Source organism: Astyanax mexicanus, chromosome 2 (assembly GCF_023375975.1).
Source record: "Astyanax mexicanus isolate ESR-SI-001 chromosome 2, AstMex3_surface, whole genome shotgun sequence".
NCBI lineage: Eukaryota > Metazoa > Chordata > Actinopteri > Characiformes > Acestrorhamphidae > Astyanax > Astyanax mexicanus.
The window spans coordinates 13,395,650-13,423,612 of NC_064409.1; the positions used below are offsets into that span (position 1 = coordinate 13,395,650).

A 27,963-nucleotide genomic window follows, 5' to 3' on the forward strand; every position below is an offset into this window, starting at 1 on the left:
TATATAAACATGTACAGAAAGGATTTTTAGAATAATCAACACTTCCTGAGATGAAATATATGAGTGGGAGATATGGCCCTAAAACTATATCACAATATTTCAGAGTATTTTTGAGACTTTTGATATTCTTGAAGATGTCTTAAATATTATTATTTTTAATTAATTTCAGGAATATACTACTGCAGTAATTTAACAGCTACTGTTTAGGACATGAGTATTGTTCAGTTCTTAATTATGCAGAATCTCCTTATATGAGAAGAATATGTGATTTGTTTATTGACTTATGTGTCCACAAACTAATAATAACTATAAAATGATTCAATTATTAAGCCATTCTTAAGCTTGTGTGGGAAACTGAACCACCACCACTGTCCTCAACCACACTCACGTCACATTGTGATGCAGTTTATAGACAAGTAGAGCTCTGCCCTGGTGTGTGCATGTTTGTGTGTGTGTGTGTGTGTGTGTGTGTGTGTGTGCAGGCAGAAACAGTAATGGCTAGCTTTGAATCATTCAGCCAAGAACATAGCCCCCTACTTCTCCAGATGGCCTCAGAGACAGATGCCAACATACAGAGAGAGAGAGGGAGAGAGAGAGGGCGAGAGGGAGAGCTAAAAAGATGACAGGACGAGCAACAGAGAACCAGAGGAAGAGAGAGAAAAAAAAATGGAAGCAAAATAAACAAATGAGAATTATAGCACAAGTGCAGAAAGAGAGAGAGTAAGATAAGAGAACTGGGAGTAAGAAGTGAGAGAGAAGAGCGAGCGAGAGAGAGAGAGAGAGAGAGAGGTGGAGAAAAAGGTCAGAGGAAGGAAATGAGGGCTAAAGGTTAAGACTAAAAAAGGATGACAGGAGGAAGAAAATGAGTGAAAATGAGGGTTAAATGTTAAAATGATGACTGAAAAAGAGACGGTAAAAGAAAACACAAGGGAGACATAGACAAGAGACAGAGAGAAAGAGGAAATACAGGTAGGTGAGAAGAAAAAGACAGAGAGAGAGAATGGTAGAGAGAGAGAGAGAGAGAGAGAGAGAGAGAGAGAGAGAGAGAGAGAGAGAGAATTTTCTTCCAGATTCAGGAAAAAGAGGAATGAAACCTGAAAGGAAGGCAAGAAGAGTATGAGGTTAGCTAAGGATGAGAGAGAGAGAGAGAGAGAGAGAGAGAGAGTTTTCTTCAGGAAAAAGAGGAATGAAACCCGAAAGGATTATGAGATAATCTAAAAATAGGAGAAAGAGAGAAAAAGCAAGAGGAAGAATGGTGTGTCTCAGCTAAAAAATGATGAAATGTGAAAAATACATGGCTGGAAGAAGACAGAGAGACAGAGAGAGAAAAGAGTGTGTGAGAGAGAAAGAAAGAAAAGAGTAAGAGACAAGGCTTGAAAATTAAATATACACAGGAGAAAGAAAAAGAGAGAGCAGGAAGTAAAAAACAGAGGGGGACAGACGGGGGGATATAAAGGACAACAGAGGAGAAGAAGAGAGATAGAAACTCAGAGAGAAAGGGTAAACATTAAAAGAAGGAATAAGAATGGGGGGCAGAGGGTTAAAAGGAACTGAGGAACTGACAGAGGACAGTTTCTGAAGAAAGTCCCTGTAGTTACTGAATAACAGACACTGTGTAATATTATGTAATATTATGTAATAAGCACTGGAGTGTAAAGGGGTTAATATGTCTCCAGGAGGAAGGTGATGGTGTAAGTCAGGGGTATTTAATTAGAATTTAGTACGGTCCAGTTGGAGAAGATTTTGTCAGTCCAAGGTCCGGACCGTTGCCGTTTTTAACTTTAATATGTTTCAGATGTTTCATGTATATATATATATATATATATATATATATATATATATATATATATATATATATATATATATATATATTTATATACATGAAACATCTGAATTGTAAGGTTGTTTGAAGTATAATGAAAAAAATATCTAACAATAATGTATATATTTGTCTTTAGTTTCCGCCCGTTCCCGTTCTCGGGCTCCCTATCTCTTTATAAAGGCGTTTTTTCCCGGCCGCGTCCCAATTCACCATCCGGGGCAGCGGTCTGCACAGATCTGATTGGCAGAGGAGAGCGTTTGGTGATCTTACAGCACACGTGATTGGTCTGTAAGTTTAATGTGCCGCAATAATGCACGTAAACCATAAAGACAATAAACGTTCAGCCCCTTTAAATGAACTCTGTCAGAATTATAATCCTTCTCAGTAGTTTTATCAGTTTGGGTCCGCATTGGACAACGTCTGGGTCCGGACCCGGACCGCGGCCCCCCTATTAGTGACCCCTGGTGTAAGTGAAGCGAGAGGAGATGTTGGGTCAGTATCAGCTCTCTCATAAGCAGAACCAGCAGCTTCAACTGAGAGGAACAGCCTCTGGAATTCCACCTCCTTCCAGCAGCTCCATCAATCATGCCAGACCTGCTTAAACCTCTTATTCCTCTCCCTAATCACTGCACAAAGAACACTTCTGTCTTGAACTAACACACACACACACACACACACACATCACATCACAACAAAATCACAGTCACGATAATCAGTGACCCGCAGCTTCTGTCAGCCGTGAAAACTCTTCAGAAAAACGAAGCTCTAGGAGTTCTAGAAAGGGATGTGAAACTATGTTGACATACGCTGTGATGTGAAACCTCACACCAACTTCTTTCCCATGTTGTTTCTTCTTCCTTCCTCACTCCCTCCCAACACACACACACACACACACACAGTTAATTCCTCGGCGGCTAATTAAAGCGTGTGTGGGCAGAGTGTGTGACCTGCTTTAGTCCTGCACCATTCATCACACTGTACTCTGAGTGTGAGTGCCACTGTTAATGAGCGCCGTCTAAACACAGTTGTTAAGAGTAACACTCCAGAAGAGAGAGAACACATACATATACACACACAAACACACACACGAACACACACACACGAACACATGCACACGCACTAATTATTCAGTCACAAACATCAGCACTGATTGAATTCCCCTACAGTATTTATCTGTGACCTTCAATCTACTGACATTCATTCATCACTCAAAAAAGTTCCTGAATTAGGGTGCAGGTCAGTGTCATGCAGGTCATCTGCTGGAAACCATGTGATGGTTTCCTAACAGATATACACACACATGCCAAAAGTCATGGGATAGCAGTATATGTATAATGCAGACATTTACAACCATTTTTACCTCAGAGAATGGAAGGAAGGAAGGAAGGAAGGAAGGAAGAAAGGAAGAAAGAGTCTCAGTAAATAGATAGGGTTGAGACAAGGTGAGAAAGAAAAAGTGAGAGAAAGAATGAGAGAATGAAGGAAAAAAGAGAAGGGAAAAGTGAGAATAAAGCATGAAGGAAAAGAGAAAGAAGCACATGCATATGTCACAGGTTAGTGCAGCGCTGTCAGACCCATGACTTTTGGAATGTCAGTGTATAAAGGCTTAACTTTTTATATAGGTTTTTCTCTTAAATATAAGCAACAGGGCTAGCTGTTAATACAGAGCAATTCACTGGAAAATGAAGAAAAAAGGAATGTATCTGGTAACATCGAAACCAAAACGAATAAATTTGGTGTAGAATTAATTCTGCCAAATCAGGAACTCTCTGTGGTGCGATGCTCAGCTCTACTTTCACAAGGCACAGAAAGAAATCCCAACAGTTCCTCATTCTCTAGTCACTGTTTTGTTTCATGGGCGTTGAGGTGTTTACTATATATATATATATATATATATATATATATAGATAGATAGTAAATAGCCAGTTTAATTACCTGAACTGGCAGGAGTGAAGGAGCTGTATTTTTCCCTCCTTAAAGCACCACTAGGAAGGATTTCCTTGATTTTTTAATCTTTTTAAAAAGGTAAAATTACAGCTTGAAACTCACTGCAGCGCTGCATTGAGGTGTAATAGGAGGAATAGCGGTGCTCTCGTGTCTGTGCCGGAGCTCCTCTGAGCTCAAACCAGACTCTGTAAGTTTTCCGAGGCGGCCAACGCTCGCGAGAACTGCGACCTGCTTTCCGACCTTTAGTTCTAATAGTTCTACAAGGACTACTGGTTCATTCTTTACAAACTAACATACAGACACTCTGGCAGAAGCTAAAAAAAAGACCGAATATGTCTGTGAAAGCCAGAAAACGAGAAAGAGAAACTAATCCGCCTGAAACATTTATTACACTCTGCAACTGGAGGGGGAGCCCATGAGTACAAAATCTCTATCCTACCCAGTGGAGCTTTAATATTCATAATTTAAGTGACGTTGAACAATGCACCCAGCACTGCCTTTTTCCACTGGTTAAGGGGATTAAACACACAGCCTTCTGGTCCCAAACCCACAGATACCGTAAAACTGCGATGCACTCTATGCAGTCAGAATGGTGCTCCTTATTACACTTATATATCACTATTACATTACTAGTACATTATTAAGCCAGTGCGAAGGGCAGCCCTTCTAAATCTTCATTCATTCCTGTTAACTTTAATCTTTCTACTGAAAAGCATTGCAATCTGATACTACCTTCTGGTGGATGCAGCAATTTCTTTAATGATGAGTGAATTTAAATAAGTAATATAAAGTGAAGTGTGCAGGGTAGTGATGCATCAGGACCCAGGCTGAGGAACACAGCTCTACAGGCCTGCACTGCGCTGGTGTCTGTAGTGGTAGTGAGTGATTGGGACGGGCATGGAGATCATGCTGTAACTGTAGGTGCAGACAGCAGATTACATTACAGCACGGCTGCAGGACACTTCAAGTCACATTTAGCACACAAGATGCCATCCTTCAACATGCTCCGTACAACTCAATTACACCACACCAGAGATTCCCCGCTGTCAGCACGGATCCCGGCCCCGCTGATCCACCAGCGCATCTGTGACCACTGTAATTGTCTGTGTTTTATGTTGCCACTATGTCGCTGAATTACTGTCATTTACTTCTGCCTCACAATGGAGACGCATTAGGCTTTCCTCCGCAGTCTCTCTTGTTCAGCAGAAGGAGATTATGTAGTTAAATTATGCCCAGAGAAACAGAGCAGCAGCAGCCGAGGTGGCGGAGGAGGATGCAGAGGAGGATGTGGATGCTATACAGCAGCATCACCCAGGGTGAAGGAGAGGCTGGAATAGAGAACGTACCAGTCTGTAGAGCTCAGTCACACTGATGTCATCAGGGTCCACCATGCTGAAGTCTTTCCGAGGGACCAGGTCCAGACAAAGCTGCCTAGAACAGCAAACACACACACACACACACACACGTTTACATTAGCACTTCCTATAGTGACTGTTTAACACCAGCTTATAAAAAGTTCAACTTTTACAGTAAAGACTGAACAGCACTATAAAAAGTGAACGGGGAGGACGAGGAAAAAAGTGAGTGAGTGAGTGAGTGAGTGAGTAAAGAAGGAAGGAAGAAAAGTAAGGGATGGAGAGGGAAGAAAATGTGTGAAAAGTAAATAAAATTGACCTATGGAGGGTATAGAAGGTATGAAGAAAAGTGAGAAAAGAAAGGTGGGAGAAAGAAGGTGGGAACAGGAATGTGAGTGAGTGAGTAAGTATGTAAAGTAAGGGAGAAAAGGGGGAAGAACATGGGTGAAAAGGAAATAAAGATGGACCAAATTTAATTTCATGAGGAAGGACAAAAGTGAGAAAGAATGAAGAGGAGTGAGTGAGTGAGTGAGTGATGAAAAGAGAGTGAGAAAGGTGGGAAGAGGAGGGAGGAAGGGAGTGATAAGAAAAGGGAGGTATAAAGAAAAATGAGTGAGGAAGGTGGGAGATGAAGTGAGTGAGAGAGTAAATGAGTAAAAGAGTGAATGAGAAAAGAAGGAAGGAAGAAAAATAAAGGAAAAAAATGAGTGAAAAGTAATTTAAGATGGACCCAATGTAATCTATAGAAGAAGGACAAAAGTGAGGGGCAATGAAGAATAGTGAGTGAGTGAGTGAGTGAGTGATGAAGAAGAGAGAATGAGGAAGGTGGGATGAGAAGGGAGGATGTAAGTGAGAGAGAGGGAAAGAGAGGGAGGTATGAAGAAAAGAGAGTGAGGAAGTTAGGAAGAGAAAGAAGGAAGTGAATGAGACACAGGGAAAGTGAAAGAGAGGGAGGTACGAAGAAAAGAGTGAGGAAGGTAGGAAGAGGAAGAAGGAAGTGAGTGAGACAGAGGGAAAGGGAGAGAGAGGGAGATGTGAAGAAAAGAGAGTGAGGAAGGTAGGAAGAGGAAGAAGGAAGTGAGTGAGACACAGGGAAAGGGAGAGAGAGGGAGGTATGAAGAAAAGAGATAGTGGAAGGTAGGAAGAGAAAGAAGGAAGTGAGTGAGACACAGGGAAAGGGAGAGAGAGGGAGGTATGAAGAAAAGAGTGAGGAAGGTAGGAAGAGGAAGAAGGAAGTGAGTGAGACACAGGGAAAGGGAGAGAAAGGGAGGTATGAAGAAAAGAGAGTGAGGAAGGTAGGAAGAGCAAGAAGGAAGTGAGTGAGACACAGGGAAAGGGAGAGAAAGGGAGGTATGAAGAAAAGAGAGTGAGGAAGGTAGGAAGAGCAAGAAGGAAGTGAGTGAGACAGAGGGAATGGGAGAGAGAGGGAGGTGAAGAAAAGAGTGAGGAAGGTAGGAAGAGGAAGAAGGAAGTGAGTGAGACAGAGGGAATGGGAGAGAGAGGGAGGTGAAGAAAAGAGTGAGGAAGGTAGGAAGAGGAAGAAGGAAGTGAGTGAGACAGAGGGAACGGGAAAGCGAGATGGAGGTATGCAGAAAAGTGAGCGATTGAGTGAGTGAGTGAATGATTAAAGAAGTGAAGAAGGACTGAAGAAATGTGTGAGAGAGGAGCAAAGATGGCTGACAAAGGGAAGAAGGGTCAGAGATTCAGAGAGAGAGAGACGCACTCGTTTCCCCAGTCCAGGCGGGCAGTGATGTGCTGTTTGACGTCCTTCATGCGGTCGTGGGTCAGGTGACCCAGCAGAACCTGCCGCCGCAGATCCAGGATCTCGTTCATGACGTGCCACAGCCTGTGGAACAGATCCCCCTCGTTCTTCTGCAGAGATAAATCAGAGAGCAGCGGGTTAAACAGACAGAGAGATGAGACTGGCATCATTCCCGCTTTACCCCCTATCTGTACAAAAACACCCCCACTGTCACTTCCTCTCGGGTCAGAGGGTTAAACAGAAGAGAATGGGCTATGAATCTCTGCCTCAGTGGCAGCAGCAGCTTTCACACTGATAACACACTGCTGTCTGTGCGTGTGTGTGTGTGTGTGAGTGTGTGCATGGGTGAGCCCAGGCTTCACCGATGAAGCCGTGAATGATATGGATGATGATATTTACCACATAGAGCTGCTTCCACATGGTACCCCAGTCCCGCAAGGTGGAGGTCATCTCTGTGATGACAGTGTCTTCTTTAGGTACCACCGTCTCAAACTGCCTGTAAATCAAAAGAAGAAGAGCACCAAGTCAGCCCAAGTACTAGAACTGCTTTGTGAGGACACTAGATATCATTAGAATATAAATAAATCAATATTATACGGTTTATTAACAGTTAGTTCCGACCTCACAATCTGATTGGTTGAGAAGTGTTCTAGCCGTGCTGATATTTGTGACAACATCACAGCCTTCTCACACTAAACTTGTATCACTCCGCCGACGCGTTGCCGAGTAACGACGTATATACACACAGTACAGTTTTGAATCAACGCCTCCACCGGCACCAGCGGCAGCGTTAGCTTAGCACAGGCTAGCGCTTAGCCATGGCACGCTCGCCCCTCGCCCGCAGCGCTGACTCATCTTTTGTGGAAAAAAGGGAAGGAAAATTGCTTGGCTAATTTCATCTGACAGCCAGAACGGTAACTTAACCAGCCAGGCTAGGCTAAGCTAAGTTAATGCTGAGCTAAAGCAAGCTACGCTAACCTAACCACAGTTCTGCCGGCATGCTAACCAACATCACCCAGCAAAACAGACAGAAATGCTCAAAAAATGCGCAGCGTTCACCTGAAGACGACTCCACAGAGCAGGAGAGGAGAGTATTAGCGTTATTTGACGGTTCTAACATTACCATCTTCGCTTATTCCCAATTTTGCGTAGATCCGTAGATCATCACGGCTATTGCTCTATTGCTTAATTAAAAATTAATTTTCATTCTTTTTTTCACTTCACTTTTTTGTGATGTCACAACAAGAAACAGCTCCAACCACTAGCTGTTTAGAAGAGTTCCAAACAGTGGTTCCAAGTTCATATAAATAAAGTTCAAAAATCATATTTTGTTGGAATAACCCTGGTTTTTAATCACAGTTTTCATGCATCTTGGCATGTTCTCCTCCACCAGTCTTACACACTGCTTTTGGATAACTTTATGCCGCCTTTACTCCTGGTGCAAAAATTCAAGCAGCTTAGCTTGATTTGTTGGCTTGTGATCATCCATCTTCCTCTTGATTATATTCCAGAGGTTTTCAATTTGGTAAAATCAAGGAAACTGCAGCTGTAAATATCTTAGTTGCTGTTAAGGTGTTTTATATCATAGGTAAAATAAAGACTAGTTGCCATCAAGACCATCACTTTCCTGTACTGTCGGTGCAATAGTTTTGTTTATATGAGGCGGAGGTTTGGATCTCGTGAGAGGAAGTCGTATTTCAGTGTAAAGGAGGACGACTTTTTACATGGAAATCTAAGAGTGAAAGCACATTCTGCCCTTACATCCCCATCCACTCTCCAGAAACAGGAAGCAGAATCGGCCCCACAGAAGCAGCTGAGTGGCACGCTGCCATTGTCTGGCCGTGTGACATTAATCTAATGTTTATTCAAGCTGTATGTAGCAGCGCTTGCTGTGACAGATCTAATAAAGCGGCTTCCTTCCTCGGCCACGGCACTTTTACTCACCCTTTGTTCTTTATATCAGCGGCTTTCAGATGAATGTAGCTGCACGGGAAAATACCCTGTAAAATAACACACAGAGAAAAGAGAGAGAGAGAGGTTAAGAGACAGAAAGAGAGAGAGAGAGATACAGTAGATAGACAAAACTCATTAAAACAGCAGGAAAGGAATGGAAAGAAAAGCTGGACACAAGAGAGATGGATAGGTATCACAGAGAGAATAAAAGAAAGAAAAGGCCAGGGATATTAAGAGAAACAGGTACATAGAGAGAGAGACAGACAGAGAAAGACATACAGAGAAAAAAAGAGAGAAAGAACAAGACGCAGGGAGAGGCGGATATGACAATAGGGAGAATAATGAATTAAAACAGCAGGAAAGGAAGCATTATTCCTGGACATGGAAGAGATACAGTATGTGACAGAAAGAGACTGAGAAAGAGGTTACCTGTAAGAACTGTGGTAAAATGAAGCTGCTATGTTAAAATAGTTAGATGCCCTATGCCGAATTGTGACCATTATGAAACATTAGAACATTTCTTGTTTAAATGCTACAAATCTAAAGAGCTCTGGGATAAACGATCACTTATGGTTAATTTGATAGCTCTTTTACAAAACAAGAAGAAGAAGTAATGTGGTTAATTATATGTACTGTTAAAAGTCAATTGCGGGAAACCAGAACAAGAATGACCATAGATTATTATTTTATACCAAGTGATACTGTGTTTAAAAAGAATGTAAGAGAACTGAAAAGAAGACGGACTATTGACAGAAAAAAAAACAAGAAAAAAAATGGGACACTTAATAAAAAAAAAGTAAATAAATGGTAGGGCCAAGAGGTGAAATGGGATTGGGCGTTTAAAGAGAAAGACAATGTGAAAGAGGGATTGGGTGACTGTTTATTAACATTAAGGAGGGAGAGAGAGATAATCAGCAAAAATAAAAAGCTGAAAAAGTAAAAGTAGTAAGAGAGAAAAAAGAGAAAGCATTAGACATCATTGGAAAGCAGAAGAGAGAGAGAGAGAGACAGAGAGAGAGACAATAGGAGAAAATGAGACAATGCTATGAGGGTAAATAAGGTTGAGACACTAGGAAAAAGAGAGCGTGAAAGAGAGAGAGAGGGAGAGAGCTGAGTGCATGTGGACAGACGTGTCTAAATGTGGAAACAGCAGCAGACACAGACAGTGTTTGTGTGTGTGTGTGTGTGCGTGAAAGGCAGAGGGACTCTCTGGCTTACCTTGGCGTTTGGGTTCTTAAGGACAAAGCCCCGGTACCAGCCTGCAGAGACACAACACTCTCATCACCATCTCACTTTCATCTCAACACCAATCAGATTCCTCGCACTCAATTCCCCTCTATTATCTACTGAAGAGCACCGCCGGGACACAGCAGGACACAGCGGGGCACTGAACTGAATAGAAATAGATGGAATTTCTGGTGGTGGGAACTCTGTGTGGGTGTGGGTGTGTGGGTTTGTGTGGGTCCGTTATTTAACAGAGTGTGATTTTAAATGGTGTGTTCTTCACATTCTCACACACTCTGTGAAATGGTGTGTGTGTGTGTGTGTGTGTGTGTGTGTGTGTGTGTGTGTGTGTGTGTGTGGTGTCCAGCTTGACCTGTGATGACCTCTCCGTCAGTAAGGCCATTGTTAAGTGAGGGATCTGCTGAATCTCTGCTCTTAGTGCAGAGACAGCTGAGTGAGTGAGTGATGAGCAGGGTTCACAAGGTCAACACTCACTGTACATCACCACATACAAAAACACACACACACACACACCCATGCATATATACACACATACATCAGGGTCAACAGCCCCACGGACATCTTAAAGGAATACCCCACTATTTTTTAACCTAATATCTGTATCTACTACCTGTATCTGCGGCCATGTTCAATTATTATTATTATTATTATTATTATTATTTTAATTTTAATCCCTTTATATCTTACAGCACTTCCTGCTTCCCTCTGCTGACAACTTTTATAGAGATGCAGATTTCATTTTCCAGCAGGACTTGGCACACAGCCCACACTTCCAAAAGAACCAACTGGTCGAATATAGACATCCCAGTTGTTGTTTTCATTGGCTGTAAGCCATACTCACCAACAATAAAATAAATAAATGCTTAAAATACATCTTTCTGTGTGCAATACATCTATATAATATATGAGTTTCACATTTTGAACTGAATATAGATTGATTGTAGGCATAAACAAGGAGCCGTTGTTAATGCTACGGCTGATTGGTGTATGAAGTAGCTAACACAACAATTTTGAAGTGGCACAATCTGGTATTTGCTTGCCCGAGTAAAAACATGTTTTTAAACATATCTAGGCTTCAGAAATCACGGTGTCGCACCACACTTTCACTACAATGAGGAGTGATGTGAGAAGACAATGCGAAAAGCCTGGCAATCCCCTCATTGTCGTTCATATCAGATTGTCTGATCTACTGAGAGACATTTCCTCTCCTTGTCACGGTGGTTGAGCTCCAACCAACAGGCAGCTTTCTATCACTCGAAAACAGGAAATCAAGACGTGTGCGCACCCACAGCATGGAGGAGTGCGTCTTCAAAGAGTGGAAACAGGAAATGTGAGGAACGCCTGAGACACGCTCAGGTCACACACTAGACGTCAGGTCTGTTCAGTGTGTGTTTAGGCGGGAGCAAGTGACAGAGGCCAGCGAGGGGAACAACGCCAGCTCTTTATATTTTACCAGAAACAGTTAATCAGAATGGAGAAATTTACTCAGAGAAAGCACCGTCCTGTGGGTGGAGGATAAAGCTTAAATGATGTCATTTGTTAACTCAATTTTAGAAATATTTGACCTTTTGATGATTGTGTGCATTGAGCATTATAGTGTTTATACCCCTCTAGCACACCCACACCTGGCATGAGGAATGGAGCTGATAAGTTAATGCTTACAGTATCACACAGTATCTGCTTCAGAGAGTCCTATTCTAATGGTAGTGCTTCTTTGCAGGGACTAGACAAGCTGTGAGTGTGTGCATCTGCACATCTGTGCAAGCAATACGTGTACATTTTCTTATATCCATTTTCCAAACCAGAGGCTGAATTTCATTTCAATCAAGTTTCAGTTTGCAGAATTAAACCATTCCAGGTAATGTGCCAAATTCTGCCTCAATGCCAGAATCTGATTCCCTTCCAGTGTACATGCATCCCACAGCATAATGAGCACAAATTGTTTCTGTTAATAAATAAGAATTACAGTTACAGTACATACAGTAATCACCAGTGTAATCTGTTGTGTCCATACTGCTGCATGATGCAGGTTAATAAGAAAGGGAGTAGGCTTTCATTACAACACCAGATATTTTTCTTCTTCTATTATTTAATGGATGGTGATAGCATAGCTAAACTTACTGCTATTGGTCCAAAAGTCCAAAACATCATAATGTGCTTCCATACTTCAGAAGAACCCGATTGTAGTTCAGTGGATTCGAACTGAGACCACGTCTTTGGGCGATTGAGATTTTGGAGATTTGTAATTTAATTCACAACACTTTTCAGACCTGCTATTTTGGCTTGAAACAAAGCGTGTAAAAACAGTATTAAAGTATTAACTCACCTACCCAAATCACTGAATTCAGATGTTGCATTCACTTAAACAGAGCTATAAATAACCACTAAGAACAGCTAGGTATGCAGACCGCTTCTTCAACATTAGTCAAACAATGGGTTGCTCTTAGGAGCTCAGTAAATTCCCACCTGTGCAAAAAAAGTCCAGTCGGTATATTTCCTCAATATTTAATCAATACTAAATATTCCACGGTCAACTGTCAGTGAACTTTTAACAAAGTGGAAGAGAAAAGTATAAAAAAACAGAGTAGATAATGAGGAGCATAGTGCGCAGAGGTAACCAACTTTCTGCAGAGTCAATCACTACAGAACTCCATACTTTATGTTGCTTCAGATTAGCTCAAGAACAGTAGAGCGTAGAGAACTTCATGGCATGGGTTTCCATGGCCAAGCAGCTCCATCCAAGCCTTACATCACTAAATGAATCACAGGTGAGTGGATACTTTTGGCAATACAGAGTCAGTTATTAGAACAGTAAAAATGTTAAAATGATGTTTTACACTTTTCCATTGGAAAGCCAATGCAATATCATGAGTGTAGCCATACGTAATCGCAAAATGGTATTTTAGCCGTGCCGTTCAGCTCTACTCCACACTTTAGTCATGGCCTCTTTGATGTGGCAGTAACTGAAACAGAGCTTACCTTCACATTTCTCCAGGATCTGTACCGTGTCTCCAATCTCCAGAGGCAGGCCATTCTGCACCGTCCCACGAAAATTGGCCAACACTACAAAGAAACACACACAGGGGGATAGTTAATATCGTGTTTTACACCTCTATACGAGGTTGCTGTGAGAATGTACAGGAGTTGGACAATAAAACTGGACCTGGTGGCCAATCTTCATTAATTGCACATTGCACCAGTAAGAGCAGTAAGTGTGTGAGGGTTCAATTAGCAGGGTAAGAGCACAGTTTTGCTCAAAATATTGCAATTCACAACATTATGGGTGACATACCAGAGTTCAAAAGAGGACAAATTGGTGGTGCACGTCTTGCTGGTGCATCTTTGACCAAGACAGCAAGTCTTTGTGATGTATCAAGAGCCACGGTATCCAGGGTAGTATCAGCATACCACCAAGAAGGACCAACCACATTCAACAGGATTAACTGTGGACGCTGACTAACTGGGTCACTATAGGTCGTTTTCCCAGATAATGGCTTATCCTAGTATCCCAGTCATAGACTATACAGACTTTCCTTTCAATGAAAATCCCCATTGCAAATGTGGTAAAGATCAGGACTAGACTTGATCCCTGTCAGGAAAAACAACCCTATATTTCCACCTGCTCCTCCAGAGTTGCTTTTGAAATCAAATCAAAGGTAATAATAAGAAGTTTTCTCTTGGCTGACGTAACAGATAACACTTTGGACCCTCTCTTACACCCTGAGAAAAGCAGGTGTTGATGTTCATTGCTATCTTGCCCCCCCGCCAACAGTTTATTTTCACTCTATCATATCGTATGCAATAATAAATTTTTTTGAAATCTGATTTTTTTTTTTAAATCAGTGTTTTGTCATATCTCCAAGAGTATCGTTATTGCATAAATACCATGAAATATCATGATTATTTTATTTTAGGGCCACACCGCCCACCCCTAAGTGTAGCACAAAAAAAAACCTAAAACTAAAAACAAGCGCCAAATGAAAACCATTCATCTTGTGAGTGAAAGAGAGATAGAAATGAAGGAGGTCTAAAGTAATCAGCACCTTTTTCCTCTGAACAGCCTGTGAAGGCTCTGGATAGGGCAGCTTGCTCTGTTCCACTCAGAGGGGATTGTGGGCACAAAGCGTTTAATCGGGTTACTTTACCTGCTGAAAATTACTGTGCAGCGACAGCTTTTTGGAGTGGAGCCCTCTTTTATGGGGCACGGCCCAATCTGCCATACCTGCACTGTGGGTCTGACCTAATTGGGAACATTTCGGCCTCCGAGAGTCAATCGAGTGGATTTATGGAACAACAGAAGCTATACTAGATCACACAATATCAGCCTGTTTACTAGAACAGCATTTATTACTGTACACTGAAAGAGAATTGCTGGAAAAGAGAGTTTTTAGAGATTTAACTGAATTGGAGGATTAGCTTGGTAGTAGGCCTAAATAAGCTATACACACACACACACATATACATGTGGATAGTACTTTTTTAAACTGTAATACTTCGAGTCATTGGTTACAGAACTAGGCTGTATATCAAATGGTTGTGGGCTTAATACACTGATCTGCTGACCTACCATTGCTGGGTATTGGGTAATACACTTAAGCCTCTATGCTGCAGAATGATGATGTAGCACGGCTGACCCTGAGATTTGACCCTAAGATTTGACCCTGGCACTCTAAGCTGGGATCCAGTACACGTCTGTTTCATCACTGTCCGACAGAAACCTCATATCAGCAGTCAAAATAAAAAAATAAAGATTACAGCTCTGGAAAAAGAGACCACTTAAATATGATGAGTTTCTTTGATTTTACCTAACTAATATAATCAAGAGTAAGATGGATGATTACAAGCCATCAAACTAAGCTGAACTGCTTTAATTTTTGCACCAGGAGTAAAGGCATGAAGTTATCCAAAAGCAGTGTGTAAGACTGGTGGAGGAGAACATGCAAAGATGCATGAAAACTGTGATTAAAAAAACAGAGTTATTCCACCAAATATTGATTTCTGAACTCTTAAAACTTTATGAATATTGAGGTCTGAAAGCTTTGCGTCTTTTTTGTTATTTCAGCCATTTCTCATTTTCTGCAAACAAATGCTCTAAATGATTATTTGGAATTTGGAAGAAATGTTGTCTGAAGTTTATAGAATAAAACAACAATGTTCATTTTACTCAAACACACACAAACATACACAGGCGGAGCTCCCTTAGAATACTCTCCTAACATCAGAAACCCCTCAGTTTTTGTCCAGTGAATAAATAGAAGTCAGTAGAGTGTCCTAGCCCCAGGAAACACTGAATGTGACTGGAGTTTTTCTGACAAATCAAACTCAGTATGTCTCTGGGTTCGTCTACGCTCCAGAAAAAGTACCCCGTCCTTGGCCTGGTCTCCTCCCTCTCTCTCTCTCTCTCTCTCTCTCTCTCTCTCTCTCTCTCTCTCTCCATTCACTCGTCTCTTTTTGCCCTTTTCCATGTTGTCTCTGTTGTCCGTTAAGGTCAGTGTTGTACGAGTGTTGTATGAGGCTGTCATGCTATAACTTGACAGGAAGGAGGAAAAATACCAGAAAACCTACAGCACAGCACAGCACTGTTTTTTTATTGCCTCTCTATCTCATCCCAGAGCCTGGGATAGTGACACTTCTACAGTAGTATGAAAACGTTTGGGGACCCCTGATCATTTTTTCATGATTTTCCTTTATAAACTATATTGGATATTATGATCAGCGATTTCAGTTAAATATATTATATAGCAGACGAACACAGTGATATTTAAGATGTGAAATGAAGTTTTTAGGATTTACAGAAAGTGTGCAATAATTCTTTAAACAAACAAATAGGCAGGTGTATAAATCTGGGCACCCCAACAGAAAAATTACATCAATATTTAGCAGATCCTTCTTTTGCAGAAATAGCAGCCTCTGAACCAGGGGTGTCCAAACTATGGCAAGCGGGCCATTTGCGGCCAGTTTCCGCGAGGTATTTTAGAAATAGAATGAAAGTAGGCCCGCTGTTAAGCAGGTTTTTATAATGTGAGATTTAAAGTTTGAACGCTACGTGTCAGAAACAGGCCAAAGAGTCTTAAAGCGGAGAGAGTGCTCAGTTGTAGCGAGGAAAAACGTGCCAATGAGTCTAAAAGCGGAGAAAGTGCGCAGTTGTAGCGCAGAAAAACGTGCCAAAGAGTCTAAAAGCGGAGAGAGTGCTCAGTTGTAGAGCAGAAAAACGGGCCGGAGTGAGTGCGCAGTTGTAGCGCAGGAAAACGGGCCAAAGAGTCTAAAAGCAGAGAGTGCTCAGTTGTAGCGCAGAAAAGTGGGCCAAAGAGTCTAAAAGCGGAGAGAGTGCGCAGTTGTAGCGCAGAAAAACGGGCCAAAGAGTCTAAAAGCGGAGAGGGTGCGCAGTTGTAGCGCAGAAAAACGGGCCAAAGAGTCTAAAAGCGGAGAGAGTGCGCAGTTGTAGCGCAGAAAAACAGGCCAAAGAGTCTAAAAGCGGAGAGAGTGCGCAGTTGTAGCGCAGAAAAATGACTATGTAGTGCCACACCCACCAAAGTTTACAAATTCCATTACACAGAAAATGTATAGTGTTGTAGTGCAGTATGCCCTCAATCCAAGAAAAATTTCTCCTTGGGAGATAAATAAAGAAACTAACTAACTATTCAAGGTCCCACAATGAGCAATATTTTGTTCAGCAAAAGGGATTGAAGTTATGTCAATTTATTACAATTGAAAAGTCTTCCATGGGTAGTAGAGGCAGTTACTCCTACAAAATCAGGACAAACCTGTTTAAAATGACCTTGATTTTGTCTGATTAAAAAAAAACAGTGAATGATCAAGTGTCCCAATACTTTTGTCCATAAAGTGTAGATCATTCAACTAAATGTATTTCACTGTTTGTAAACTGTTATATCCATCAACATTTCTCCACAAATTACAAAGTACAACAGAAATGTATGTGGTTTATGCAAAAACTCAAATTCTATTGTGATAAGCTATAAAATGTATCGTGGGCTTGTAGTAATTCCCACCCTATAACCACAATAAAGAGTATACAGAGATAAAGGTAAATCCCTGCCATCGCACTTTGAAATTTGGGCGTCAAAAGAAAGTAGGTCCAATGCATTAATTATACGAGCCCATTTACAGCAGCCGCATGCTAAATTATTCAGCTGGAACTTCACGTTTTGACAGGGCTCAATTCCTTCCCGGTAATCCATATCCCAGCTGCTGTCTGCCTGCTAACAGGGCCAGCATGAAGGGTGCTTCACAATGGGGATTCTTCTTTATTTCCCAGAGGGACCAAAGGAGGGATAGATGAATATGCAGAGCATGTAGCATGAGGAAGAGAGATGGCGAAGAATAAAAGGTACAGTATACATAGACTTTACATGACTGATATATGTACATAACTGCCATATTAATAAAATATATCAATAAATTGTATGTTCTTTTCTTTCAGTGTACTAAAGACTGAGGCACTGTCTTAACGGTTAGAGAAGTAGAGAAGTGGACGATTAGAGACCTAGTGATGCCATGCCGGAGAATCTCTATAGAGGAGAATACGCACTTGCAGTGAGTCCAACATGAATGTATTCATATGAAGCAATTGAGCAAAATCAGAGTTTATAAATGTCTGATCAGTTTTATACTGAAATATGTCTTTAGGTCCTCAACACAGAACTATATCAAATATTTCAGTACTGCAGACGTCATTTTTTTATCATTTTGAACTCCAGTTATACGCCTTTTAAACATGTTCTACCTGTATCTCCAGGATCATCTCGCCAACCAATCAGCTCACAGATGCAGTAATGCTAGTGCTTTACAGTGTAAAACCTGTTTTCTGCAGATGAACTTAAATTTACAGGCAACCTTTTTTGCTTGTTTTAGTAAAATATATTATATTACTTTCTAAAATTGAAGAAATATTGGAATTTCTAGAAATACTAGAATAGAACAAGTAATTCATTATTATTTTTCATTTAAAAGTTTTTAGCTTTTAGCTTCATTTACCCCATTTATAGAGCACTCAGTTGTAAGCTCCCTCTAGAGTTTAACACTCATTTTATGGTATAACAGGAAAACAGAAAATGTTCAGACTCTTTATAAATGGCTCTGGTAAAGCAGGGGGCGTGTTTTGGACCAGTGGTTCTCTCTTTTTGTGATCCCATTAGCAGTATGTGTCAGGTAGGGTGCGGTAGGAACGAGGAGGCGGACGCAAACGCAAACTACACACAAATTTATTAACAAAAATAAACACAAAATAAACATGGAACAACCAAAAGAAACCAGGACTGAGGAAACAAGCAAAACCAGGGAGCACTGACAGATGTGAAACGTACAAGGATCGACACGAGAGAAGAGAACACGGACTATAAATAGTGGTGGACACACACGGGAAACAGGAAACACCTGGGACTAAGGGGCGGAGCTACAAATGAACACATGTGAGTGGACACACACGTAAACTACTGAGACAGGAGACACAGAGGAGCACAGGTCACGTGGGGATATAACACAGACATGAGAAAGGGCCAGAAAAGGTAAATAAACACAGAAACATGAGAACAGACAGGGACCACGTGACAGTATGTAGCCACTGTATTTGACTCCCAGTCGCCGACTGGGTCAGATATCTAGCATGCAAATATTTGCCAGGCTTCTCAGACTGGTCCTAGATCAGTCGGTAACAGCTCGGCGAGCATCTTTCAATAATTCACACTAAGCGATTTGCCTATGAGCAGATTTTTTTGTCTGTGATCAATAAAAAACTGTCATGGACTGAAAAACTGGGTTAAAATCGCGTAGTGTGAACATGGCAAAAGCTGAAGTTATATTACATGGATTTTAGCCTGATTTTAATTTTTTTATCCAGTTGTGCCGAGTCTGCGCTAGTTTGCTCTAATCTGGACAAACAACTTGAGAGATGACAATGTGGGAATACCCACAACCGTATAAGTTGTGAGTTGATATCTTGTTACAGACAGGAACGCTCACTGCTCAGGCTCGTGGAGTTGGAGCGAGGTCTGATAGTGGGTGCAGATGGGTGGGACACACAGTGTTACGTGTACTGGGAATAGAAGGCTAATAGAAGGCTAATATTATCACCCACAGTGGACAGCACAGTGGTTGATAATGATCGTGACCAGCGGCTTCTTACTAGAATGGTCTGTGTGAACAGAAAAATGGCAGAAGTCACATTCAACCACATTCAATGCAGTAAAACCCCACAATACGATTTCCCACAGGTCAGTGCAGTGTTTTAAAAGTGATGGGACATGATACTTTTTACCAGGCAGGACTTCTGCTGCCATCTGACTGCCTGTGAACCTGCAGCTTGACACCACTGGGCCAAAGTACAGCCACAGCCAGAGCTGCTGATCTGACACACACTTCAGAGAGATAGAGAAATAGATAAAGCACGAGAGAGGGGGGATGGGGGGCATAGATGAGTGTGAAACTGAAAGTCCTCTGTCCAGGCCTGCATCTGTCCTGCCTCACAGGCTTCCTGCTGCAAAACCGAGAGAGAGAGAGAAGAATGAGGCCACTCTCGCTCGCCCGCTAACTCTCTGCACTCTCTGTTACTTTCAGACACACACACAGGCACACATACAAACAGGTGATAAATAACAGGACAGTTTAGAGTACTGAACCGAAATATTCCACAGCAAAAGTGTGTCAGCTCTCTTACTGACCCCTCAAAATCCCAATAAACTACAGGCCAGCACTACAGAACTTCACATCATCTCTCACTGGACAATTTATCAGAAACACTTGCTACCCTGATGCACTTTGTAGGTTCACAATTATCAACTGTAGCCCAACTGCTGCAGGACAATTAATCAACTTCCACCTAAATCATCCATCAATGTAAATAATCAATTAAATCGATTATTATAATATTTGACAACTACACTGCAAAACATCCATTGGCAAAAACTAAATATATGCAAATTAAGACAAATATATGTATATTAAGCAAAGAAATCTGCCAATGGGGTAAGCTAAATTTTCTTAGTAAGATTTCTTACAAAAAGCAATGGCAAAGTCTCGAAATGAGTGAAGTAACACCTAAATTAATCAAAAAAGTCACTGTTTTTGGACACAAGATTTTGAATAACTTGTTTGCTGCTTATTTATTGTGCTTATTTTGAGTTCAAATTACCTAAAATAAGGTACAAATTAAGATAATTATCTCTAAAATAAGCAAAATAATCTAACACTAACAATGCTTAGTAAGACAAAAAGTCTAATCAGAGAAAAAAATAAGATTTATTGCCTTAAATAAAAAAAAAATCACTTGCTAAGATTTAGTATTTTGCAGTGTAATTGAATAAGTAACTAAATAAATTAGTTGGCTATAACCCTATATATATTAGGGGAACGATTTGATATACTGTGATATATTTTGATATATTTTTGATATTTTGCATTCTAAAACAGTAATGCAAGACCTAAGATTAAGAACATTTTTTTTACCCTGCAGCGCTGAATGGTTCTGAGCATTCTAACCATTCTGGTGGCTTATCTACACGACACAGTTCCCAAACTGGAATACTTACAAACCGTGCTGGGGGCAGTTTTCTCAGTACTGTTAGCTAATCATGTCTGGGGGCACAGAACCATTCAGTGGGAGGGCTTAAACACTGAGGGATTTGCCTACTGACTAGCCAGGTTGGGCAGCCACCTTAGTGACGTTGGATAAGCCATGCCATCCACTGTGGCGCTCGTGATGTTGGCTGAGTCCAGCCACCAGCATTGCTTAGCGCTGTTAGCAGCATTGGACGAGTTTACTCAATGTTAGTTTTTTTGAAGAAGCTACTTTTGTAGGCACTGATTATACAGTAGCTAGCAATGCTAATCCGACACTATATTCCAAAAGGCTATTTAAAGGCTAACTAACCAGCTTTTTTAACACAACACAAAAAATGATACTGTTATGGGGAAGCTTATAACTTATGTCCACCAACTTTTAAAGATGATGAGCTGCATATATGGTTGAAGGCAGTACATTTAAAACATCCCTCCAAACATTCCTGTTTCTACCATTGTGTGGGGGGAAATGTATAGGACTTACATAACTTAAATAACTTATATTTGAAAAGCTCTGGAGAAGCGAACATGTGTGCTGTGTGGTTGCCAGGGAAGATATTAGCCTAAGTGCTAACCAAAGATTCTCAACATGTTCCCAAAACATCTGCTTCATTGGAGCTTCATAACTGAACATTTCTCTTGGTATGTGTTTTTGTGTTTTGTTTGTAACACTGATATTCCTCCTCTTCCAATTACCGTGACACCCAATCTGACTATATTATACATATACTACACTGCCTGGCCAAAGAAAAAGTCGCCGCCAAAAAAAACAACACACTCTAATATTTAGTTGGATCGCCTATAGTTTTAATTGTGGCCAGATTCACTGTGGCATTGTTTCAATACGCTTTTGCAATGTCACAAGATTTATTTTAATCCACTGTTGCATTAATGTTTCACCAAGATCTTGCAGCATTCTGATCACTGCACAAAGTCTTCTCCAGCACATCCCAAAGATTCTCAATGAGGTTAAGATCAGAACAATGATGATCTCATGCTCCCTGAATCACTCTTTCACAATTCCAGCCCCATGAATCCTGACATTGTCATCTTGGAATATATGCTCGTGCCATCAGGGAAAAAAAAAATCATTGGTGGAATAACCTGGTCTATATTCAGTATATTCAGGTAGTCAGCTGACCTCATTCTTTCAGCACATACTATTGCTGAACCTAGACCTGCAGACCAACTGCAGCATCAACTCCACATCATTTACTTACTTAAATCCACGTGGCGACTTTTTTTGGGCCAGGAAGTGTATATTACTTACTGTATAACCTTCTTTACGTTTATTATTGCATTGGTTGTAACCTGCATGAACAGGTCTGCTTTTGCACTGTAGATTCTAACACAAAGTTAACAAATATGCACCCTCAACTACCCACTGTCATGAATAATAAAATGGATAGTGGACTGTTCTGCATTTTCAGTTTTTTTCCCAAGTATAATAAAGCTGTGATCTGTGTGAACTGTGTGATCTGTGCCTCCAAAATGCTAAATAAATTGCAGCATGTGTCCATTAGTGCTAGCACTTACTAACATTAAGAGCCGGAACACTCGGCTAGCCCACGCTCTTCCTTCAAAAAGCCTCCAAAAGTCTCCAAAAGCTTTACAAGCAGCCAATAAACAAACAGCACAAAGGTGGCAGAGGCAGCGAAAGAGTGTGTTTAAAACTCAGCGGTGCATTACGCCTTTCCTCTTTCTCTAATTCCACAGGGAGAAAACGAAAGAATGAGAGAAAGAGAGAGAAAGAGAGAGAGAGACCTGTAGGCTGTTTGTGTGTTTGTGTGGATTAGCTGCAGACCTGGTTCATGGCTGCGGTGGAGGAGCCGAGGCCGTGTAGAAGCAGTGATGCTACAGTTGGTTTGTCTAAGCTTCTTACAGCACGCTACAATGAGCAGGATGATGAGCTTTAGCCTGCTGGCCCTCAGGACAGGCCCGGATCATATGTGTACCTCACTCACTTCCTGCTTCACCGGCTCAGCCTATAAAGCCCAAACAGATACAAACTTTACTGAGGCGGATTGGGCGGCTCAGTATCAGAACTTAATAGCTTAATCAAATTACGCATCAGTAACAATAACACAATTCACGACAATAACAATCCATAAGATTCAGAACTAACAGCTATACACTTTAGAATGATATTAAAGAGAATTTATCCTGCTTTTGTTGGAGTAACTGCTTTCTACTGAATTTTGTGAGGTAGTATTTGATTGTATTCAGCAACAGGGGCAACATAGTAGCGTCAGTATGTTCCATTATCACCCCACCCACCTTATCCCCAACTCCCAAACTCATCCAAAAAAGGACTGGGTGGAGCACAATATACCCCTCTAGCCCACCACAGCTGGAATTAAGCATGGTTTATGTGGGCAGTGTACACACAAGTCCTGCTGGAAAATGAAATCCGCATCTCCATTAAAGTTGTCAGTTGTAAGATTTTCCAGGAAAACACTGCACTGACTTTAGACTTGATAAAACACAGTGGATCAACACCAGCAGATGACCTGTCTCTCTAAATCATCACTGATCATCAGTTAATTTTTATATTTAATTTGTAAATCAAGGGATCAGAGTCTGGAGGAAGAGTGGAGAGACACAGTCCAACCTGGTCGAGGTCTAGTGTGAAGTTTTAATCACTCAATCAGTTTGGTGATGGTTTGGAGAGACATGTCATCTGCTGGTGTTGGTCGACTGTGTTCTATCAAGTCACAAGTCAGTGCAGTGTTTTCATTTTCCGGCAGGACTTGGCACACTGGCCACACTGCGAAAACCACCAATTGGTCTTATATAATGTTTTAAATTCCTGAGATATTGACTTTTGGGTTTTTATTGGCTGTAAGACATAATTATCAACAATAAAATAAATAAACACTAAAAAAAGATCACTATATATTCTATATAATATATGAGTTTCACATTTTGAACTGAATTACTGAAATAAAGTAACTTTTCAATTATATTCTATTTTTTTTAGATGCACCTGTATACAGCTATCTGCTAGAATAGTATATAGGCTATTCTGGTAGTTGATCTATTAGATGACAATGTATCCAATTAGTTCATTAGTTCATCAATTGTCAACTGAACTAAAATGACTGGGGACCTGTATTAAACTATATTTAACTGTATTTAGATGTATTAAAATTACATTACATCACCTCCCCATGTAAAACTAATCCCATAGGAATTGAGATTAAGACTACATTTGTGCAGTTTACAATAAAATTAATAATAAAAGCACAGTCTAAGCTCCTTACAATTAATTATATCAGTGTCCAAATCTTCCTATATGTTGGCTACTAATCTTCTGTGTTGTCTCCGCTCTGAATCACCGTGGGGTGTCCCAGTGTTTGTGAGCAAAACCAAGTTCAAATGGCCCTCTAAATGTGCTTTTAACCTCATTAAAAAAAGCAAACTGGCCCCACTCCCTGTGATTTGCGAACTGACATTGAACCTCATTAATGATCTGCCTTCTGCCTCATTAATTATTCATCGGCTCATTAATATGCAAATATGCAACGGCTGAAGGGTGGATCGCTGAGTCTCGTGCCAGAGAATGGCCATGAATTATTAACACCTTATTTTGGAGTACACACTCCCACCACCATTCCACAACAAGAGGGGACAGATGAATTATGCAGCGACTGGGAATTCTCTCTTCCAGTTGAGCGCAATCGGAAGTTGCTAAACAATTAATTGGTGGTAAATGGTATTAGATGTGGGATGTGATGGACTCATCCTCTTCCTCCTCCTTCTTCTCCTCCTCCTTCTCCCCCTCCTCCTCCTTCTTGTCCTGAAAAGTAAAAATTCTGCTGCTGGTTTAATGCTCTCCTCTCAGCGATCTGGAGAATTCGCATCCCAGCCCACAGTCATTTCAATCCTGTTAACCTCAACCACACTGAGGGCCATTCACATAGCATGAGCTTTATGATGTATGAATCGGAGCGCACTGCAGCCTGACAAACCAGCGATTCATCTAGGAGGAGTTTTTTTTTTAAAACAGGAGCTCGAGGCTCTTTTGGCAGGACGCTTGGTACGACCGCTCTGATGGAGCCATCGCCGGAGGAATCATTCATTAGCCCTGCCAAAAGACAAAGTCACGGGCGGAGAAGGAGAAGGATAGCGAGAGGAGAAGGCAGTCAGTTACAGTGAGCGTGAGTTATAAAGACTCAGTGTTCAGACACAGCACTACATTCTTCAGCCATCCCTCACTCTGTATATTCATCATTCTAAAACACTCTCCGCCACAGTCAAGGACAGCACGCCGCTCGTGTACTGACTCCAAGCCTTGAAGCTTGTGGGAAGCGGGAAGGGGAACTTAACGTTCCAGTCCACGTGCAGGTTTTGCATCCCAGTGCTGTGCCTGCTGAAATCATCACACCACAACAATTAATCAGCCAAGGCAAGGGCTTTTTAAATAGCATCTGCTCAAAAAGAGCACACTGCAGTAAGAGATGTTATTTCATAACGCCAATATTTCATGGCTGTTACATAGGGATGAGCAATTAATAGAAATGTAACCCTGGAACAATAACGTTAAAATTAGTAACACAATCACTAACATCGGTGGAAGTTTTGGAACACTTTTTTAATTTTACAACATACATCACGACATAAAATTAAATTTAAAAAAGGTACCATGGATGACCCTTTAAAAAAGCAGAAAAACTATAAAATTCTTAGAAAATCAGGTGATCCATAACAGCTAATAAATAAATAATGCTGTTGGGAACTTAGTCTTTGGTCCACCCATTCCTGATACATGCGAGTGCCTGATTTAAACACACAAACACTAACATCAGGTAAATTACACCCATAAAATATCTTACTCTCTATCACTAACACCGGATGAAAATCACCCGAACGCATGCCTCTTAAAAAAAAAAAAAAAAACATAGATGGGAGGAGGAAATCAACCATAACTTTAATGACACCAATGAGCCCTGAAGCTAAAAATGTTGTGTTCTAAAAATGTTAGTGTTCTAGGGTTAATCTAGGGTTTTTGTTTAACATTGTTTACACATTTTAATATTTTTTATACTGTATATGTTCACTCATTGTTTTAAAGTCATATCTTGTAGCACTAATGTCACATAAATACCTTGTAACTCATTGTATTGCCTCTGTGATTTATTAAATACATTAAGTTCAGCTAGAGCAGAGGTCTCTAATAGGCGGACCGCGGTCTGGGTCCGGACCCAAACGTTGTCCATTGCGGACCCAAACCGATAAACTACTGAGAAGGATTTAATTGTATACGCTTTGCTGCGCAGTAAACTCATAGACCAATCACATGTGGTGTAAGATCACAAAACGCTCTCCTCTGCCAATCAGATCTGTGCAGACGCAGTAAGTAAAAAATGAATAAATAAACACACCGCTCCTTATGCGGGATCAAACCCGTGTTCTCAGGGTCGCGGTTTCACTGCTCCGGCTGTTGAATTGGAACGCGGCCGTGAAAAAACGCCTTTATAAGAAACTAGAGTCATGCCGAGCGAGACAGAGAGAGAGACAGGGGAGGAATGAAACGAAAATCTGTCTTTAATTTTTTTGATTCATACTGAATTCTAATTAAATACCCCTGTGCTAGAGCTTCAGGAATGAAATGTTCCATCTCCATCCATCTGACACCCACTAATTAATCTCACGCAAACTGATCAGGTCAGGTCAGGTCATTGTACTCATGGCAAGGCAACATGAATTGTGTTTAACCTCAATCACAAGATATCACCTCAAAACTAGCAATGTGTGTCCACATCATATACCCACGTCTTAGAAGAAAACGTATTTACTGTATACTCCAGGGCTGCAACGATTATTCGATATAATCGTTAATTTGTAGCAGTACCGCATTACAAAAAGTGCTGTTGAGAGAAGTGCAATGGGAGATAGATAAATGTCTCACTCACACAGGTTTCACTCAACTTATATTGTGTCTCAAACACAACAAATTACATATTTAAACATTTAAGCAACATTTAGACATTTAAATGCTTTTTAAAATGCTTGTTCAGCTGTTTCTATTGATTTAGAGATGAAGGACGTGGCAGAAATAATCGCTGACTAATCGACTAATTGAAAAAATAATCATCAGATTAGCCGACTACAAAAAAAATCATTAGTTGCAGCCCTAGTATACACACCTAAAGATAGCCAGAAAGTTTGTTGCGTGTGTGTGTGTGTGTGTGTGTGTGCTCGCATTTGATTTGACCACCGAAAGCAAAGCCTCAGGGTTGTATACCCGGTGATTTCAAAGAGCCATGCCCAAAACACACACACACACACACACACACACACAGACACACACAGACACACACACACACACACACACACACACACACACACACACACACACACACACACACACACACACATACACACATACACACATACACACACACACACACACACACACACACACACACACACACACACACATACACGACAAAGAGCATTCAGAATCAGTAGAGCCTGTCCACCAGAAACAGCTCCACCTAAAAGCATCCAGACAACAGTCTGTAACACTACACACACACACTTTCACAGCAGAAGAAAGCAGTTCCACAACACCATTCTCTCATTTCACCTGTTCTGCTGCTGTCTCTTTCAGCACACAGAGAGAGTGAGAGAGAGAAGAGCATGAGAGAGAGAGAGAGAGAGAGTGTGGCGTGGGGTCTTTTCACTTGAAAGCTCGCTCTACCTGTGCAGCATTCACTGGGCTTGCTCTTTTTTTTTCAGAGTTGTGAAAGAAGTGATTTTCTGAGGTGTGAGATCAGAGGAAGGAAATGAATTTGGTGTCTGACCGCTGCCAGTGCCTGCCTGCCCACTGAAGCAGAACTACAATGGTCAGACATACTGCGTATCGGTGAAATCCTGAGGAGGAGCTGAGAAATGGAGGCTCGTTCTCATGACGTAAACGCAGTCGGCTGAGGGAATAGCATGGAGGTGAGAACGCACAGACAGCTCCAGAGTGTACACAGAGGATTGTGTGTGCTTGTCTGTCAAATTTCAGGACAAGAACGCTAGACCTAGAGCTAGGCCTGTTACAACTGCTTTATTTGGATTATATATTTGTCCAAGAATTACCTGTGATGATTTTTTTTTTTAACATTTATGAGCATCTTTAAATTATGCATAATTGTCATTCCTGACACTATCAGTCTGCCTGCTCTGGACTTCACACAACAACGACTCCAATTCCCAGCATGTACCCACACTTGACTTTCCTGACACTGCTGATCATGTAATGCTACGACGTTCAAGCTCTCCCAGCTTCTGATTGCTCACACCTGGTCTGT

At 41.1% G+C, this 27,963-nt stretch overlaps 1 protein-coding gene across 4 annotated transcripts in view; it reads right to left on the reverse strand.

The window, feature by feature from the left end:
* Positions 1-27,963, reverse strand: part of dock4b (dedicator of cytokinesis 4b) — a 189,702-nt gene that overhangs the window by 115,334 nt on the left and 46,405 nt on the right. For all 4 annotated transcript variants that reach the window (XM_049473406.1, XM_049473407.1, XM_049473405.1 and 1 more), the window contains exons 2-7: positions 13,064-13,147; positions 10,058-10,098; positions 8,831-8,886; positions 7,286-7,382; positions 6,848-6,996; positions 5,116-5,200 (exon numbers count right to left, since the gene is read on the reverse strand). In XM_049473406.1, the coding sequence (XP_049329363.1) occupies positions 5,116-5,200; positions 6,848-6,996; positions 7,286-7,382; positions 8,831-8,886; positions 10,058-10,098; positions 13,064-13,147 (512 nt within the window). The remainder of the gene's footprint in view (positions 1-5,115; positions 5,201-6,847; positions 6,997-7,285; positions 7,383-8,830; positions 8,887-10,057; positions 10,099-13,063; positions 13,148-27,963) is intronic.